Source organism: Patagioenas fasciata, chromosome 2 (genome assembly GCF_037038585.1).
Source record: "Patagioenas fasciata isolate bPatFas1 chromosome 2, bPatFas1.hap1, whole genome shotgun sequence".
NCBI lineage: Eukaryota > Metazoa > Chordata > Aves > Columbiformes > Columbidae > Patagioenas > Patagioenas fasciata.
The window spans coordinates 157,663,199-157,681,809 of NC_092521.1; the positions used below are offsets into that span (position 1 = coordinate 157,663,199).

Below are 18,611 nucleotides of genomic sequence, written 5' to 3' on the forward strand. Positions count from 1 at the left end.
GGAGTAGATCGGAATGCACTGGCAAAATACTGATTTCATATACTTCTCTTTTTCTGTTTTCTTCTAGAAAAAGTAAGCATACTGTCAACCTTCATAGCGCCCTTCAAGTACCTGAGTCCTGGCACAACCACCATGGAGGATGAAGACAATTTAAGTAAGCAGCCTCTTTTCTTTACAGGCAGAAGAATAATAAAGTTTAAAGATAAAAGCTCTGCAATGTAGGGGCAATTGTGAAAAGGAGGTGGATTTTCAAATATTGGCTGCCCTAATGTAAAATGCAAAATTCCCTGATGCTGAGTGCAAACACATTCTCCAGTCTCCAGTGAAGGGGGGGTTAATCTCAGCTCACCTTCCCACTTTCCCCTGCACAGACCCTAGTTGGGGGGGGGGCTGTAAATGATGTGCCACAAAAGCAAAGGAAAAACCTCTTACAAAACGGAGAGGTTTATGGGACTGTGGAGCAATTTTTTCCTTTCCTGTTTATTTTACCTGTTTTGCTCACTTGCTTTTCTCTCACTCCCTAAAAGACAGGATATTTTGGTGAAGTGTTTTCCACTCAGTTTATATTTCCTTGGTTACAAAAGGACTTTTGCTAGTGTAAGACTGCAGGAACAAGCCATCTACTTGAAAAACTCTTTTCTCTTTTACTTTTGTGATATGACCTGGAGGGGAAAAAAAAAAAAAAAGAAAAAAAGGCCAATTGAGAAGAGATTATTAACTAGGCTTAAATGAAGTAGGTGCAACCCAAAAACTAACTATTGGATTATTGGATTCTCTTGGGCCCTTGCACCTGAGCAAAGTCCCTGATACTCCCTGTATTGTGACTGCAGAGCCAGAGGAAAGTAGTGCTGGATTTGAAGGAGTTGTAAAATCTTCAAAACAGCAAGAAATCTGGGAGTGTGCAATTAGAACTGAATAATCCTCAGGAAGCTCTCCCATTTTTCACCTAGAAGCAATTATTATGTGTTATCCAGCCCTGCTTATTGTAATGCATCTTGAATCATTAAAAAAAGAGAGGGAAGCGTTCCCAACCAAATGAGCAACTCTGTGAGTTTTAGTATCACCTACCAGATGGGTTTCTTTTCCAGCCAGACACGCACTGTCTTGTTGCCCTATTAGGATCAGTGGGTAGGAGAGATGTTGTTGTTTGGGGGTTTTTTTGCTGTTGTTGCTAATCTGCCTTGGTTTGATCATGGTGCGGCACCAGGGGGAATAGCTGTTGAAGGAGCACATCCCCCTATTTTCTGCTGCTGGGTATCACATGAACATCACATCATTGTGCTGCACAGAGACCGGCAGGTTTTTACATATGTTAGCAAAGCCAAAAAAAACAAAAGAAAAATCCTGAAAATCATTCAAAATTGGTCCCAGGGAGGCTACATTTTCAGGAAGAGATGTGAGAAGTACACACAGGAAACATATTATGCACATGATGAGCTTGTGCAGGCACCTCCTGGGTAATGTTTCCCAAATGTACTACTTCGTTATTTTTAGGTAACGTAGGAAGTTTGTACAAGCCAAACACTGTAACACCATTTTCTTATTGCTGCTATAATGCCAAGGCTGCTTCATGTCTGTGCTGGCTTTAAAATAGCTCACATGAACAGGGTAAGCTGTGTTTTCTGAAAGAGAAATAGCAAATTTCACTGTTTTCAAGGACATCCTGCCTAGCCCTCTCTCGGGTCAAACATACACTCCAGTGATAAAGATAGTAATTTTTTTCTTGGCATATACATGTTTTTAGGTGTTACTATTAGAATTAAAAAAAAAAAAAAAAATCAGCCATATTTCAGTGTTTGCTTCTAGTATAGTGGTATAAATCGCACTAATTTGTATGGCACACCTGTATCTCTGTAGTAATTTGTCATTTTAAAGAACTTCAGTGATTTGCTCCAAACAAGCAGAAGAACTTTCTCTGTGTTAACCATTGAACAGCAGCCTAGGAGAATACTAGCAAGGCAGAAAAGTGGCTTGCTTATCCTTCTAGTTTTATGATCACTGAGCATCCCATGAGAGTGCACCTCCTCCGACTGTCCTGTATCAACAGACAGAGTCCCACTAGCTGAAACCGATTCGAATCCTGTTTCACATTCCTTTAGGCCTTTTTTACCAAGGGGCTGTGGTTTAACCCCAGCCAGCAACTGAACACCACACAGCTGCTCACTCACTACTCCCACCCAGCAGGATGGGGGAAGATAATTGCATCAGCAAAAGTGAGAAAACTTGTGGTTTGAGATAAAAACAGTTTAATCATTGAAATAGTATAATAATACTAATACCAATAATAACAAATTGTAAAGAAAATGAAAAAATGAGAGAAATAAAACTCAAGAAGGATGAGTGATGCAAATGAAAGCAGTTGGTCACCACTGGTAGCAGAGGATGGTTGAGATCCATGCCAGGTTAGCCACACGTGCATTTTCAACTGGTCATTAGCATACAGACACTATTATTGTGGTTTATGATCCATGAACTAATACTAGAAAAATGTATCGAAGGCACTAGTCACCTTTGGAATCACAATTTGGATAAACTAATCATCAGTCTCTGATGAACACCTTATCTTGAACATGTGAGAAAAGTACCGCCTTATTCATTCCCAGAGTCAACTGAGAATGTAAGAAATGTCAGACAGGATTAGAAATAGTAAGCTTGGTTCTGTACACTGTCTTCAATATTTGCTGTTAATGATGCATTGAGAAGAAGGAAGTTTAAATGGTGATCTTCCCCTTGGTGTATCTTTCTAGGATCCAGCAAGAAATTTACTCAGCTAGATTTTGCACCTGAGTCATCATATTTCTTAGATGCTGACAGACCTGTCTAGTCCTCTTCAGAGCCCACTGATACTTCTGATCTCAACAACAGGCAGGAACAGGTTGTTCAGTCATTTAGTGTGTTGTCAAAAAAGTGCACCCTTTTATTGCTTCAAGCCTGCTGTCTCTAGCGCTTGGATTGCATGAAACAATGAATAATCATTCCCTGTTCACTGCCTACCTGCCTTCCATGATGTTACAGACCTCTGCCTGTTCCTGGTCTTTGTTCATTCCATCCACACTATTCCACAGCCTCAAGGCAGGCTATCACCAGACACAGATACTTGTAAATCTGCAGTCTAACTCTAGCAGGACCTGTGATTCCTGGGGATCTTGCTGCACAATGCTGCCATACGCACAACCTCAGTGCAGCACCCTTCTGCAGGTGTATACCTCTCCCCAGTGCCTGCAGAGGTAGCTGATGGTTATGGTCTCCAACAAATAGATTTCAGCCACTGCAGCAGTCTTGTAGGATGAATCCCAGCCCCTCATTCGGTGTATTTAAACATGTTCAGTTATGAGCGGTTTGGTCAAAATCCTCCTTAGGCAGCATGAGGCACCAGAGCTTTTGATGGCACAGCATGAGGTGCAGCAGGGACCCTGCCTCTCAGAGGTCCATGAATATCCCCTTCCAGCAGTCTGAGCCCCAGGCAGCTCCACACGGAATCAAATTCCCTGGTTTTGTGTTCAAAACTGTGTCTGTTGCCATTGTTTGGATTTCTCCCATGCTTAAAGCTAAGCCATAGCTTGGTTCTGATTCAGGAAAGCTTGTACTTAGATCTGTTTCTGCTATGGGCTGCCCACGTTTTTTGTTGTGTGCTCTTATTTGCTAACTTGGACAGAGAGCATCGGAGTCAGTATCATCTAAGTCAGGTCATTAGGTCATCTGAATAATTTCCCTAATTGGCAAGAGCTGTACTAGATATGCCTTTATTTCATAATTATTTCAGATAATAAGGTGGGCAAAGTTGAGTATCTTCATACTTGAACAGCTAAAGGCAATGGCAATCACCTTCCACAAATTTTCTGTCTTCATTTTAAGCAAAGTCCTGTACTTTTTTTCACAGGTAATGTTTCCCTTCACTCTGTTGTGTTACACATCAGTAAAGTCTAATTACATTGTTTTAAACAGCCAGAACCCTGTGAGCTGGCAGGGAGTGTTCAGCAGCAACGGAGAGACCACGGCAAGTTTCCTTTGGTAGGCTACTTTTGTGAAGGTTTACAAATATATACCTGTGTTTTTTTATTTAAGAGAGGAAGAAGCGATTTCTGTTGTTAGCCACAAGTTTATTATTCTAAAGTCAAGAGTACAAACCTAAAAATCCCAGCAGAAGAGTTCCTAATCCTACTTTGTGGATTCAATAAGGTTATGAAAATGCCATCTTGCTCGCAAGAGGAGACTGCCCTACATTGCATTTGCTGTAGTTGCTGACCTTGGACAAAGGTACCATGGCTCTGGCTCCTGGGTTCCTACCTATTGCTTTTGATTTCAAATGTTACACTTTCAAGTATGCCAGGAATTATGGAGGTCAGTCCCTCTAACCTCTGCAGTCGATGTGGTGTACATAGCCAGCAAAAATGTGCTTTATATAAGCAGGTCAAACAGGGGTTAGATATTGAAATGCAGAAAAATAAAAATTAAGTCCTACCTGTATTGTTGAAAATGCGTTGTTAACAATCAAGTGTTTACTAAACATTTCTAAAACCAGAAACTTTCTATGTCGGAGATATCAGTTGAATCAGAAGTTTACTCTACTACAGAGATTGCAAATTCTTTCTTTCAGCATGATAGCTTTTCAATAATGTACTGCCCCTTGTAATTCAATATTAAGGATGCCAGCCAAAATGAAGATGCCACCTACCATCTTTCCATTCCTGTCCTCCCTGGAAGTTGGCTTGGCAGCAGAATAACCTTCAACAGGAACAATATTATCTCTTCAAATGTAGCGTGGAGTATTGGATGGCTAGTTCTGCAGAGCCCTTATGACCCAGAGACATAGGCAGTGTCATTATTAGTGATGCATTATAGTTCTGAAAAGCTCTTGATGAGGCAGACTCTCTAGGTTAACTCTACTGTGCATAATGACCAAAAGGAGAAAAACATGAAAGAGCAGACAGAAGATTGAGGAATAGTGCATAAATAAATATATTTCTTTAACTGCTTTCCTCTCTCCCATTCAATTACTGAAGCAAATACAAGTTTGCAATGTCTCCTCTTGCTTGTGAAACTGCAAAAATCAATGCATGAAGTTACCTGAGGAGATAGTGCAGTGCAGAGGTGGGTTTTTTTAAGAAATCTTACACAATAAATTAAGAACTGTTGCCAAAAATTGTAATATTTTTCTTCCTCCTGTTTTTTAACCCCCCACCCCTTACAATTTTATTATTCTCCAACCTTTCATCATAGGAGAACTGTATTTTTTTTTATATTTTTTTTCCAAATGCAGAGAATGTGTTGTGGGAACTCAAGAGTAAAGACATTATGAGAGATAACAGGATTGAAAATGATCCACAGTTTTGCATTTTCCCTGTGTGCATCCTCCGACTTACCCCTTTCCTTTTAGTGCTCTTCATTTCTAAAATTGCTTATGATTGTTCTATTACAGCTGCTTACAGTATTTATCTTATGTAGTTTGGTGTCATTTGCCTGCTTTGTCTGATTTTCACAATAGAAGTACATGTGCCACCATTAGAGAGGTAATCTTATGTCTGCTACACAGAGGTCTCATAAAAGACATATTTGAAAGACCTCCTGTTTCAAAGATACCTGAAAGTATAAAGCAATTTCACATTGCCCAGCGGCTGCCAGGTATCACACAAGTCCATCAGGCTCACAGGCTTTCTGAGGCACTCAGTGAATTCAAGCTGCCTCTGATTTACATGCCATGATGACTTGTGGCCTGCTGCAGCTCCCACTGAGGTCTCTGAAGAACTGAGATATTTCCTGGTGTGTCAGGATCAGGTTCTATAGAAATCTGTTTGAGTGTAAGGAAACTTCCATGGATTTTCTTCACTGTCCCTAGGCTGAAACCTACCATAAACGCAGACACGTCACCATCACGCACACCTGATGTCGTGCATGTATCCTTTGTGCCTGATCTCTGGAAGTTTTACACTTGCATCACTGCATTTTTTTAACTACATCAGTGCAAACTCCTTCTTGGCCAAAACCCAGACTAGAAAATTTCATGGACATAAACTAAGACAAACAAGTAATGTTTATTTTAGGTTGTCATGTTTTTAATTAGCCACTGTATTAGTGAGGGTGATTAAGTTAAGATGCTAAGGTCACACATTCATGTTCACAAATCTGTGGTTCTCTGACTGTGAAAGAAAAAACAGCTGGAATAAGACAATATGAATTATAAATACAAATAACCCCTTGAGTTTTCTTATTCAGTGGTGCATAATCAATACAAATTCTTTTCAAACCTGAACATCGTGTGAAGCAAGAGCTATCTTTCTTTTCGTGCTTCCTGACTACAATATCATTATGTACCATAATTGGGTCTGTAAAAACCTATTAGGTAAGATGAGAAAGGAGGTGTGAAAATCAGAACTGAACCTGCTTCCTGCTAAAAAGTATGTCTGAGTCAAAATATTTCACCTTTATTTAAAAAAAATCATGCAACCAAAGAGACGTATTCAGAGGGGGATGGAACCGTGAGAAACGATCATGGTGGAAAATGGCTGGGCAAAGCCACTGTCAGCGGAAATAGAGCAAAGGTAAAGTTGGCATCTCCTTCCCCCTCAGATCAGAGCTTCCATAAATAGAATTGTGAGCTCAATGAGAAAAGACCATATTATCCTTGTGTCTTAGTTAACCTGAACTTTTAAATGTCTTATTTCCAGAGAGGCTGATTTAAAGATGCCACATTTTATGCAACTGAATGCCATATGATGAAACTTTTCTTTTTCTATTATGTATTCCTTCTTTCCTTCCTCACCTGTCCTAATTCTCTCCCCTTAGCTTTAGAAAATAAAAATTAACTAGTCACTAAAACCTTAATTTGTCAGTTCACGTTCTGCCTTGGCAAAGCACTGCAGCACACAGCTCTGCAAGTAACTTTGGTGAGGCACAGACACAGGCTGGAAGTTCAACAGGTGCCAAAGGGTTTTCAGGACAGGGAACCTAAAGACTCAGTCCTGCGAATGGGCCCTCACACATGAAATTGAAACGTAATTTTTACTCACGTCCAGGCTGTGAGCTGCTTTCTGTGGAACAACTTGCGTGAGTGCAGACTCATTGCTCTGATGGGGAAACAGTATTTTGATATTTAATACAAGTGCAACTCGTCAGGATATAAAGGAGGTTTTAAGTCATGATGGTTGGTTCCACATAGTTCTCTGCAGGTTCCTGTGTATCTGTCAGCCCAACCTAATCCTGGGCTGCAGCAAAGATACATGGCTCCACCAGAAGCTCTGGATGCATAGCCAGCTACTCACCCCTTACCTGCCTGCAGCCAGGTTGTACCTTGGGGTAGAGAGGAAACCAGACATGGCCATGGCCCCACAGAAAGTGAGAGGACCATTCTCTGGGCTCTAAGGACCAGAAGGACCTTCTCTATGCTTGGGACTCACCCAGCCTGCACAGGTGGCATGCTGGTGTCTGACAGTAACAAACCATGGGAAAGGCTCCACGGTCGGCGCTGGCTGGGATGCAGCCGGCAGCCAGGCAGGGCTCATGCTTGGAAAGGGATCAGGGGCGTCACTCCAGGGGCAGGTTGCTTCACAGCTTGGTTACACTCGTGTTTACTTCCTCAACCTGTCTCTGCCACAAGCAATGCACAGGACTGAAGGATGTATCAGAGCTGCAATACATCTAAACAAACTCATCAGAAATGACAGAAATTTTATAGAACGTTTATTTAGACAGCAGCACATTTTCTGTCCCAAGCAGGACATCAGTGAGATGAATCTCTATTCTCAGGCATGCATCTGCTGTAGCAAAGAGCTCTACCTCCCAGCACAGGTGTTGGACAACCATAGTTCAGAGCAATGTGTGATTCATTGACTCAGCCACAACAGAGTGCTCCTTCCATAGCTCCCCACTGCCATTTCATTCCCTTCCTGGCACTCCTGGCAGTCACTCTCTCCTGCTGTTTTGTTTCAACATAGATCATTCTTTACATTAGTAATTACTCCCGTCATGATACTCTGGCTTTTCCTAGTGTCATTTAGATTTATCTAGAATTTTTGCAATGTTAGTTGTTGCTGATGCAGGAGCTAAGAGTGTCTGCAATTGAATTTGACAGAAAGATTCTCACTTATTAAACTGGAAACTGAGTCCAGACCAAATTATGGTTTCAAATGCTAGAAAAGTCTGTCAGATCATTTCTTAGGCTGAATTCATGATATTGGTGACACAAGAGCCTGTGGTGCAAGCGGAGCCAATTGCAAATAAATTATTCAATGCATTTGCCCATTTTTCTGTTTGTGAATCATTTGTGAATCATTTCTGATTTCTAATAATGTGTTCATAAGCATTGACCCACACGGATTATAGAACAAATCTCAGCCTAAGGGAACTTTGCAAACGATTCACTTTTTGCTAGTAATTATCCAGTGTGAATGCAGTAGTCCATTTAAGTCACATGGCATCAGTTATGCTTCATCTTTGAATGATCTAATCTTTTTTTTAAAACAGGAGGGTATTGAGTGCTATGAGTAGAAGTTTAGGGACGAGTAAACATTCAGGACATGCAGAAAAACTGTGCTATAAATAATAAACCAACCATTATACAGATATTTGAGGAAAACCCCAAAAAGGGCTGAGCAAGGATATCTATAATTAACTTTTTTTTCTTTTTTGGCTATTCTGCCAGCCTGAGGCATAATGTCAGCTACCATGATGACAACTGTAATGTGAGTTTTTTTCTTTCTTTACTGACAGGTACCAGCAGTGCAGAAGTAAAGGAAAATCGAAACATTGGCAACCTGGAGGATCATCCAATATCCTCTAATGAGAGGGCAAGAGGGGGAACACCTAGCAGTAAGAGAAAAAGACCCTTAGAGGAAGGCAATAATGGCCATTTCTGCAAACTCCAGCTCATCTGGAAAAAAGTCTCGTGGTCAGTGACACCAAAGAATGCTCTGGTTCAGCTACATGAACTTAAACCAGGTTTACAATATAAAATGGTTTCCCAGACAGGTCCAGTGCATGCTCCAGTCTTTGCTGTCGCTGTGGAAGTAAATGGACTTACGTTTGAAGGCACAGGGCCCACAAAAAAGAAAGCCAAAATGCGTGCTGCGGAGCTAGCTCTGAAGTCGTTCGTTCAGTTCCCTAACGCCTGCCAAGCTCACTTTGCCATGGGGAACTGCATCAACCCATCCACGGACTTTACTTCTGATCAGGCAGACTTTCCAGATACTCTGTTCAAGGAGTTCGAACCATCTACACACAGCGAGGACTTTTCAGTCTATAACCCCGTTAATAACGAATTACTTTCCACTGCTTATCGACACGGGCGCTTACTCTGCCATACACTGGACTTAATGGGCCACGGTAAGCAAAACAAGCACAAGATGGCATCCAAAGCGGAGAGCGAGAAGAACCCAGTGGTGCTGCTAAATGAGCTGCGGTCGGGCCTGCGGTACGTCTGCCTGTCGGAGACTGTAGAGAAGCAGCACAGCAAGAGTTTTGTGATGGCGGTGAGAGTGGATGGGAGAACATTTGAAGGCTCAGGACGCAGCAAGAAGCTGGCCAAGGGTCAAGCAGCACAGGCGGCCCTGCAGGCCCTCTTTAACATTCGGCTGCCCAGCCACATTCCCAGCAGAAGTAAATGTCACCATTTGCCACAGGTGAGAGCTCCTGGGTAGCCACCACCATGTTGGAGGAACTCCTCCATGAATGGGATCAGTGTTGCTATAACTGTTGTTGTTCTGTCAGGTGGTTCCTGTGATGCTATAGCAAATGCCATGACATAAAATAGCACTTTTCTCGTAGCAAGAGCCAGATGCCACAGGCAAAGCTTGAAAATCATATCCTGAAATCATCTGATACAATTTTCAGCCCTTTTCAGAGGAGGCATAGATGAGAGGGCAAAATGTAGGGAGAAATACCAACATCTCAATTTGCTAGAGAGAATAACATTGACACAGGCAGAAAAAATCAGGTCATTCTGTGGTTCTGCATCTTTTTTGACAGAAAGCACCCCATAAAGAACACCTCATATCCTCCTTTTAGAGTTGTTATTTTTTAATGAGGACAGTGCCATTCAGAGGACACAGCAATGACAATGAATGTGCTTGTGTCAGAGCAAACTCTCCAGACAATTCTGCCACTAGAAAAGTTAAGGATTTTTGTTTATTATAGAGTTACTTTTTGGGTTGGTTTTGGTTTTTTTTCAAATATTCCTTCAACAGCATGAGGGATAGTGAAAGCTCTGGAGTTTTCCTGGAATACATATAGAGATTACTCCTGTATTAATGCAGAAAATATAGATCTGAGATGCATACTTAACACATCAAAATATCATAGTTGGTCATATGCCAAAGGGTGTCCTAGCGTTACTCAGACTTGTGTCATTTTTCTAAGTTCAAAGGAAGGCAGGAATAGTAGCAATTGTCATTAACATTAGTAAAGACATTCAGGAGATGTTCAAGGAGTTTGATAAGAGTTGAATCCTTTAGGTGACATGATTTCACGCAGGACACAGGAATTATATTTGGTGATCCAGAAGTTTCTTTTCTATGTTTCCAAAAAGGAAACATGAGAAATGTAACAAGTCTAAAATACATCATAATCCTCCACCTCTTACTTTTAATTCTGTTTTGTTTACACATGAGCCAGAGGGATAACATACTTTAATAATAACTGTGATCTTCACTTGGCAGTCATTTTGGAAGACTTGGCCAGCCTCGCAGTTTCATCCTCCCAGTATTCCTCCAAAGTACAGATAGTTTAAAATGAGAAATCTATGCTGTTTGCTGCCTGAATTAATTCTGGTAAAAAGCAGTTTGTTTTAATGAACATGCCTATCCAAGAAGACCTTATTGCAGCCTTTCAGTACTTAAAAGGCACCTATGAGAAAGATAGGGACAAACTTTTTAGCAGGGCATGTTGTGACAGCACAAGGGATGATGGTTTTAAACTAACAGAGGGGAGACTCAGGCTAGACATAAGGAAGAAATTTTTTACAATGAAGGTGGTAAAAAGCTGACACAGGTTGCCCAAAGAGGTGGTAGATGCCCCATTCCTAGAGACATTCCAGGTCAGGCTGGACAGGGCTCTGAGCAACCTGATCTTATTGAAGACGTCCCTGCTCATTGCAGGGGGGGTTGAACTGTATGATTTGTACAGGTCCTTTCCAACCCAGACTATTCTATGATTCTGTGATCCTTCCCTGTGGAAACCTAGCACTTGGATATAAGGAGGAATCTCTAGTTCTGTCCTGCTGGCTCTTTTGCTGCCCTCAGTGAACTTTGTTGAGTGGGTTGGCAGGTAAATACCATGCATTCATTGACTGATGGTTTGTCGTGTTCTGAAACCATACCACGAGTATTGTTGCCTCAGTTCCTGAGCTCTCACAATATTCCCTGGTTTCTTGGCTAGCCTGAATACTACATCTTGCCTGAGTCTCCAGTTGTTCACTAGGTGACACATTCTTCAGTGTATATTGCCTTTTTATGGCGCTTTTTCCTTTCTCTAGACTTCTGACCTCCTTATCTTCTTCTCCTCACTGTTATGGAAGTATAAATGTCAGTGGAAAGGTGTCACTGAACTTTCTCTCTTTTTTTTTTTTGAGTGGTTATGTATTGTCCAACTAAAAGATTACTCGCACACTTTTAAGGCCAGTGTTCAGCAGATTAATTGAGAGATGAGCCTTAACACTGATTTCTACTGACCTCCTTACTAGCTGCTCTCGTCAATAGACATATCAGCTGTGACAAAAAACCTGAGTTTGTGTTACTCACCTAAATCATAACCCAACTTTCACTGAAACCAAGAAACACATTTCCACTGAATTCAGATGGCCTATGGCTTAAGCATTAAATCCAGAGCATCTTTCCTTGTTCTCACTGCGTTATGCAGTACCTCATCAAGTGACTGTCTTTGCTCACTGCTTCAGTCACGCCATCTGGCTGTTCGGTCAAAGGTGGGAACTGCACTGGGGAGACTGTAGTTCTCATTGAGCTGTGGTCAGAGCCAACTGCTCCAAAAGTTGTTTCAGCTGCTTTTTCTCTCCCTGACCTTCTGCAAACCACGTTTTCAAGGACACATTTTAAACCAACTTTTCAAAGCTATTCCTACTTAGTAGGCTCAGCTTGGTTTGTGTCAAGAAGTATTTAAAAGCAGGAGAGCACCTTGAAACCCAAACAGCTTATTGATAGAATTTGAAATATTAGGGATGTTTGACTTCTTGACAGAATAAGGACTAACTATTGTGCTATCCAACCATTCACTCTTTTCATGCACTTCATCGTATTTGTTAGGACATCAGGTAGCTACCTCATTGATGCTAGGGACAGGCAAACAAGATCGGCTGTAACAGTTTCACCTATATTTTGAGTATTTTGTAGAATCCAGTGATCTTAGGAGGCCAAAATTTGGGCTTTCCTCATCACAGCCTGACTGAAAGCAGGAAAAGCCTGAATTCTTGTAGTACTGATAGTCCTGTTGTGCTGAGCTTACGGATTTCCCAACATCCAAGAAAGTGCAAGAAAAAGTTATGAGCTGGGCCTCCTGACCATAGACATTTCTACCTTGCTCATCAGGGCCCTCAGAGGACCTGATGTCCCTCTGCCTGGGCCTCAGGCACGCCCTGGGACTGACAGCCACTCCTGCTGACCAAGGGAGATTCAGTGTAAAATGTCCCAAGAGGCACCGTTTCCTCCAATCTGTCCTGATACGTGCTGCCTACACAGAAGGCTTCTTGAACCACCAGGAAATGCAGAGCATAGATGTAAAATCTTGACACCTTGATCTCTTCTGATTCAAGTAAAACAAAGAAATGCAAGAACAGCAAAACCAGAAATAGATTAGTTCCCTGGGGCAGCTGCAGTCCAGGGTGCTTCTTCAGCTGCTTCTCCTGCCCGTCACCTGCCAGTGCTGAAAACCCACTGTGAAATTGTGAGCACTTTCTTGAAAGAACATCACTGTGCCTGTGATTTTCTTCCCCATGATTGTTCCACAATATTTTTGGGCTGACTGAAAGTTATACCCCAAAAATAAACAAGACCATATCACACCTTACACCAGAAAAATTATTTAATCTCGTAACTTAAAGCCAAAATAATTGAGATTGTGGCATTTTTAGCACCATCAACAGTGCTTTGATCCACTTCTGTGATTCTCATACAGGTGTAATGGTGGCTGGGGGACCTGAGCTCTTACACAGGGTAACTAGAAGGTAGCTGAGATAATCCAAGAAGCTGAAATGGTCACAAGCTTTGCCCATCAGTCTGCCAGCTATTTCTCTTCCTCAGACCGAATGTCTCATCTCTGTTATGCCACTGAAGTGCAAGGTAAATACTGTTGATGGTCTGAGGCTGGGCACACCACGTTGATCACAGCAGCCAAGATAGGAGCCTGGAGATCTGCTAAATCAATGGCAGAGATAAAGTGAGGCAGGAGAATGGAAATTACAATGCATCACTGTGTGTCTTCTCTAAATCACTAAATATTGCTCCTTCTTTCCTCCATGCTTGGTCTGAACTTGTATTGTTCATAAACTAATATGCAGTTTCTTCAATTATCAGCTTTTATGGAAGTCTGACAACTGTTTCTTCCCGCCTTGTTCTTATATTCCAAAACAGGAGACACCAAAGGGTGTTGACCTAACCAGCCCTAACAAGTCTGCACTGTCAGAAATACCTCCACACACTCTCAGGCTTTCCAAGGGCAGTGTGCTCATTTCAGGAGATCAAGGTGACCTCCAACTGCTTCTGACCAGTTTTCAGATTGTTTTTCTAATCTTGTAATCCTTCTAATCTATCTCACTCGATCTAAACAGCATTCTTACTGCTGTAGAGCAAAAGCATTAATTAATATTGCCATAAAAATTAGTAACGGAGGAGTGCTTGGATTTCAAGTGGACCTAAATTAAAAAAGAATACCTGTGAAAATCGCATTCACTCCACTTTGAAATGGCTTGATGTTGCTGTTGCTGGTTCACATCCAGAGCCTTCAGAGCAGTAGTTGTCAATTTATTTATTTAAACAAAACCTCCTTGTGTTTTGTGTGTGTGCCATCAAAAAGAATCAGGGTTTTGTTGCTTTGGCAAATAAAGCAAACCATTCGAATCCAGTTAAATCCCCTATTTGCCAAAAGCTTCATTTGCAAACCAAAGCAACTGAAGAATTCCCCATTGCAGTGATTCTATATGCTGAGCAGGTCAATGATTCCTGCCAGTTAACTTCAGTGTCACCTTGGTGAGCAGCACCATGGAAAGAACAACCAGGGAAAGCCCCGGACCTCACACCTCTCATCCACTTCCCTCCAGAAACCTGTTTCGTGTTGAAAAACTGGTTCCTTTTCATGCAGTGTCAATTGTTCATGCCTCCTTCGCTTTATTTCCCTCACCATCATCGCTTACAAGCTTCTTTGCAACCCTGTCCTCTTGCCTGTGTCACAATTAAACCGAGTCTGAAGTTGGCAGTGATAGATTTGACTCCAGTGCAAAGAGGGACAGCACGCGTAGCCGGCATTGAGCTCTGAGAGTATGTTCCATCATGTTTCTCTGAAAAGCTCTGTCTAGTCAAGTGATCAGGTACATTTTTTTATAACTGTCTCTGCTTTCTCCTGCACAAAGAGAAACAGCTGATAGGTCTGTGTTTAGCTCCTGACAGTAAGACGCAAGAAAGGGAAATGGTGGGGAACAGAGAGATGCCTGTGCAATAGAAATAATGTTTGATTTTCAACCACCTATTTCTGACTCTGTAGGTGGGGAAAGTTGCTTCTTATAATCGGAGCAACGGGCAGTCGAGACATTTATAGGATTACAGTTTCTTAAGCAAAACAATGGCAAAAGAACCAATTTAGAGGCACAGCATTAGTGCAGTGGATACTGTCATTATTATCCCAGCTGCTAATAAGATTGCAGTCACTTCTAGGCTCACAGCTGAGGGAGAAGGACCACCCACCCCTCACCCCTCATACAAGTCCAACATAAAAGATGATTATTGCCCTAGAGAGATTACAGCTTGAGTCTTAGATGAAGAAACCATCATGTTTTAATGTATATAATCTATGCTAGATCAAAGGGAGATGCAGAAGGCCTACCTGCATGGAATCACGGGAAGTGAATTAACAGGGTAGAAAGGACTCCAGTCACTGGTTCTCGTGGCATCAGCACATCATGTAAACACATTAAGGGGTTTACGTCTGAAAAACAGACATCACTACAAAATAAGACACTACTTTGCATCAGCTGGGCTATACAGTAATCTCCAGCTATCTGCTGCAGGGAGAAGCATCTGAATTGGCATATCCATCTCCACCTTCCATACCTCCTCCCTTTTACTCCTCAGTTGCTGTATCCTGTAACTCCCTGCTCCCTTCTGGCCATAGATAACTCCAACACAATCCCAAAAAGATTCCCATGCACTTCTCTTTAAGTCCTATGTGGTATACAGCATGCTTAGGGTTTTCAGAGCATTAGGTATGCTAAACAGAACTCTTCTAAGAGAGATGTTAAAATTCTAAATATACGACTCACCTAATTAATAATACTTAGGAGACCTGTAATAATGGTGATAATTAGCTAATGAATGGCTGATTTTCAGTGAAAAAAATGATTTTAATATCATCAAGGAAAGCATCTTAAAGGCTGAAAGGCATTTTTCTCAAGTGTATATATACTGATGTAATTTAAGTTTATAAGCAATCCAAAACCTTTCTTCTTCTCAAAAAAGGAAAAATAAAAATATCTGATTTTCCTTAAAAAGACTCTGAAGAGTCCACTGTGATTGCAGTACATTTACAGTGGGGTGAATCTGATTTAGCCGTCTGACTTGGCTGCTGGCTGCTCTTTTAGTGTAGTTGCAAATATTTCATACCATCCATACATCCGAAGAAACAGTGTTTGATCTCTTCCTTTCAGAGTCTAGATTGCTTATTAAACGTGGCTAGTGAGACACAGTGTGGACTCTGCTGACTTCTGTCATTTACCACGATGAACCAGCCTTGCCTATCCAGAAAGCTGATGGTCTGCATCTGATTTGTGAAGAATTATTGTTTGCACGACCCGTTATGGTGAGACAGTTTGTGCAGCATGATTAGTGCTCCAGCAATGAGCAGAGTTAGTTAGTACATGAAAGCTCAGTCCCAGCCTGGTGTCATCCACACATAAAACTTCCTTTTAAACAAGACACTCTCGCAGCTGTCAGAGTTGCCTTTGTTGCTTTCTGGCTTTGTAAGTGAACTGGGGACACTTCAAAAAGCTCCTGGCAAGCTGGACCTCATTAAAGTTCCAGCTTCCTCCTGGACTTGCATCCTGACATTGTTTATGATGCTTCATTATTATCTACTTAATGCAAGTCATGATCGTTCTGCTTTGTTAAATGGAGTTGTAATACAAGTGCCCGGAGTGAATTTTTCTTTGGTTGAGTTCCATCCAAAGCCTTCTCTGTTTGAGCCGGAGTGTTAGAGTCATGCCAAAACTGTGTTCATTCTCTATTTTTATCTGTAGCCACATCTAGGAAGCCTTAATTATTCAAACAGACTTATCCTTCTGTGCACAAAGAATCGGAAGCAGGCTCCTACCATTGATTAAACGATGACTACCTCCCTCTTGTGGTCCCCATGCCAGCCGTGTGGCAGGCAGAGCATCGCCCTGCCAGAGGAAGGCTGATAACACAACGTGCCAGCGTCCCTTGGCAAGGTGGCAGCTCGGAGCCTGCCGTGTCCCCAGGGATGCTGCTGAGAAGCCCAGTGCCACACGCAGCAGAGGGACCGCTCCTTCCTGCTGGATAAGGGGGAATGCCTTTGTCCGTTGTATTTTATTGCATCTGTCAGCCTTTAAAGAGTGCATTTGTATAGTACTTTTGGAAAACAAAACCATTTCTCCTGCCCCTTTATCTCAGCTAAACCGCTCATGCATACTGCGATGTGAAAGGATTATATATATCCAAATACACACACAAAATAGTATGCATGTCATAAAATTCAATAGTTGGGATATATTTGGGGCTTAATCTTAGGATTGTTGAGAATTAATAGACAGAAGAGAATTTAGACTTGTTATAATGGATGTAAAATGTGATTTATGTGTTTAGACAGGTATGTAACAAAAAAAAAGAGAATTGCCTCATGTTCTTTGAGCAAGTAATAGCCTTTGTTGCTCCTTTAGTGCTTTATTGATATGAACACCTTATAAGTGAGTTCAGATATCTAATGGGAGTAAAATTAGTCAGAGCAAGGTTTTGTTTTTTCTTTTTTCACATGCATGATGTGGGCTTTTGTTAAGACAAAATATTTTTACAAACTGCTGAGAAATAGAAATGGGAGATAAATATGCATGTTCTCTGGGAAAGTGGGTAAATTATTGATCTTCTTTCACTACAAGTTTTAGTTAATGAAAATAAACAATATTGTCTATGTCTCATGATACCCATCAGCTTCTTAGGCTGAATTCTAGGAGAAATAAAATATTAAGGCATCCATAAACCCTTCCTCCTCCACCTTAAATACTCCAATATTGTCTTTAGACAAATTCATATTTCTTTTTCCTCTTCTCTAATTTTATAACTGATAAGTCAGAGTTTACTTCCAAGCAAGAAGTTCCACTGTTTCCTGTTTGTCTTCTGAACTGGAGTAGATATTTAGTATGAAAACACCAAAGCGTGATTGCTCTTAACCTACTTGTCATCATATCTGCTGCAGGTACCAACCACGTAATCAGACCTGAATTCAGACAATAATACCTTAAAATCAGTGCTACACTGACATGTCACTCAAATGAGCCCATGTTACTGAACCCACACTGATTTGTTGTATAAATTCCTTCTGTGCTGTTTTTTCTCACTCTCTTTATCCAGTTCACCTCTAAAAACTAAAGGTGGAAATAGAACACTCCCTGAACAAACATACTCACATGAACAAAATTAACATGTTTTTGTTTGTTCAGAGATACAACCTAAGTGTTCCATGATTTCTAGGTTCTTCTGTTCATGTCACTTCATTGTTGAGTTCCTATTTTTAGGCCATCTTCTATGAACTGGGCACTATTACTCACAGAATTAATTACAATAATCTCCTTTCCCTGTTATGTGGGTCATTGCTTTATTAGGTTAAACACAAGGAATAACGTGAGTCCCCAAGGTCTTGTGGGAAGGGTGAAGATGGCAACGCTGGCTTCATTTCTTGTTTGATAATTAGTTTTTATTCCAATCAACTCTGCCCTATAGTTTTAAGCAGTAATCTTCTCTGGGATACTGGAGGTTGAACTCATACTTCAGACTCAGCTCCCTCTTTTATTCCACTCTCCTCGATACACGCACAAGTCATTCTAACCCTCAGTGTCTAATGACCCTTGTACACTCTTAATATGGACAATAGTTCATAACAGCACCACAAATAGACTGTTAGTGTTTGGTTGTCCTGGTCATTACAGAGAAACAGTGTCCAAGAGAGCTGCAGAAATTAAAAATGCTTGTTTAAATCTAACCCAGCACACAGAAACCCTCCACAAACCAAGTTAGTGGCCATCAACATGCAATAGCCAAAAAGGTCGAGCTAGAAAATGACAGGGAGCAGTGCCTGATAACAAAACAGGCATGAAGTCGAGTTCCTTGAAGGCTCATGGTTATGGCAGCAATGAGGGGCAGATGAGCTGAGTGATGCAAACCAGAAGATAC

General features: G+C 41.3%; 1 protein-coding gene across 1 annotated transcript in view; it reads left to right on the forward strand.

Moving 5' to 3' along the window:
* Positions 1-18,611, forward strand: part of ADARB2 (adenosine deaminase RNA specific B2 (inactive)) — a 318,732-nt gene that overhangs the window by 205,036 nt on the left and 95,085 nt on the right. The window contains exons 2-3 of the mRNA XM_065831151.2: positions 68-154; positions 8,707-9,614. Of these exons, the coding sequence (XP_065687223.1) occupies positions 68-154; positions 8,707-9,614 (995 nt within the window). The remainder of the gene's footprint in view (positions 1-67; positions 155-8,706; positions 9,615-18,611) is intronic.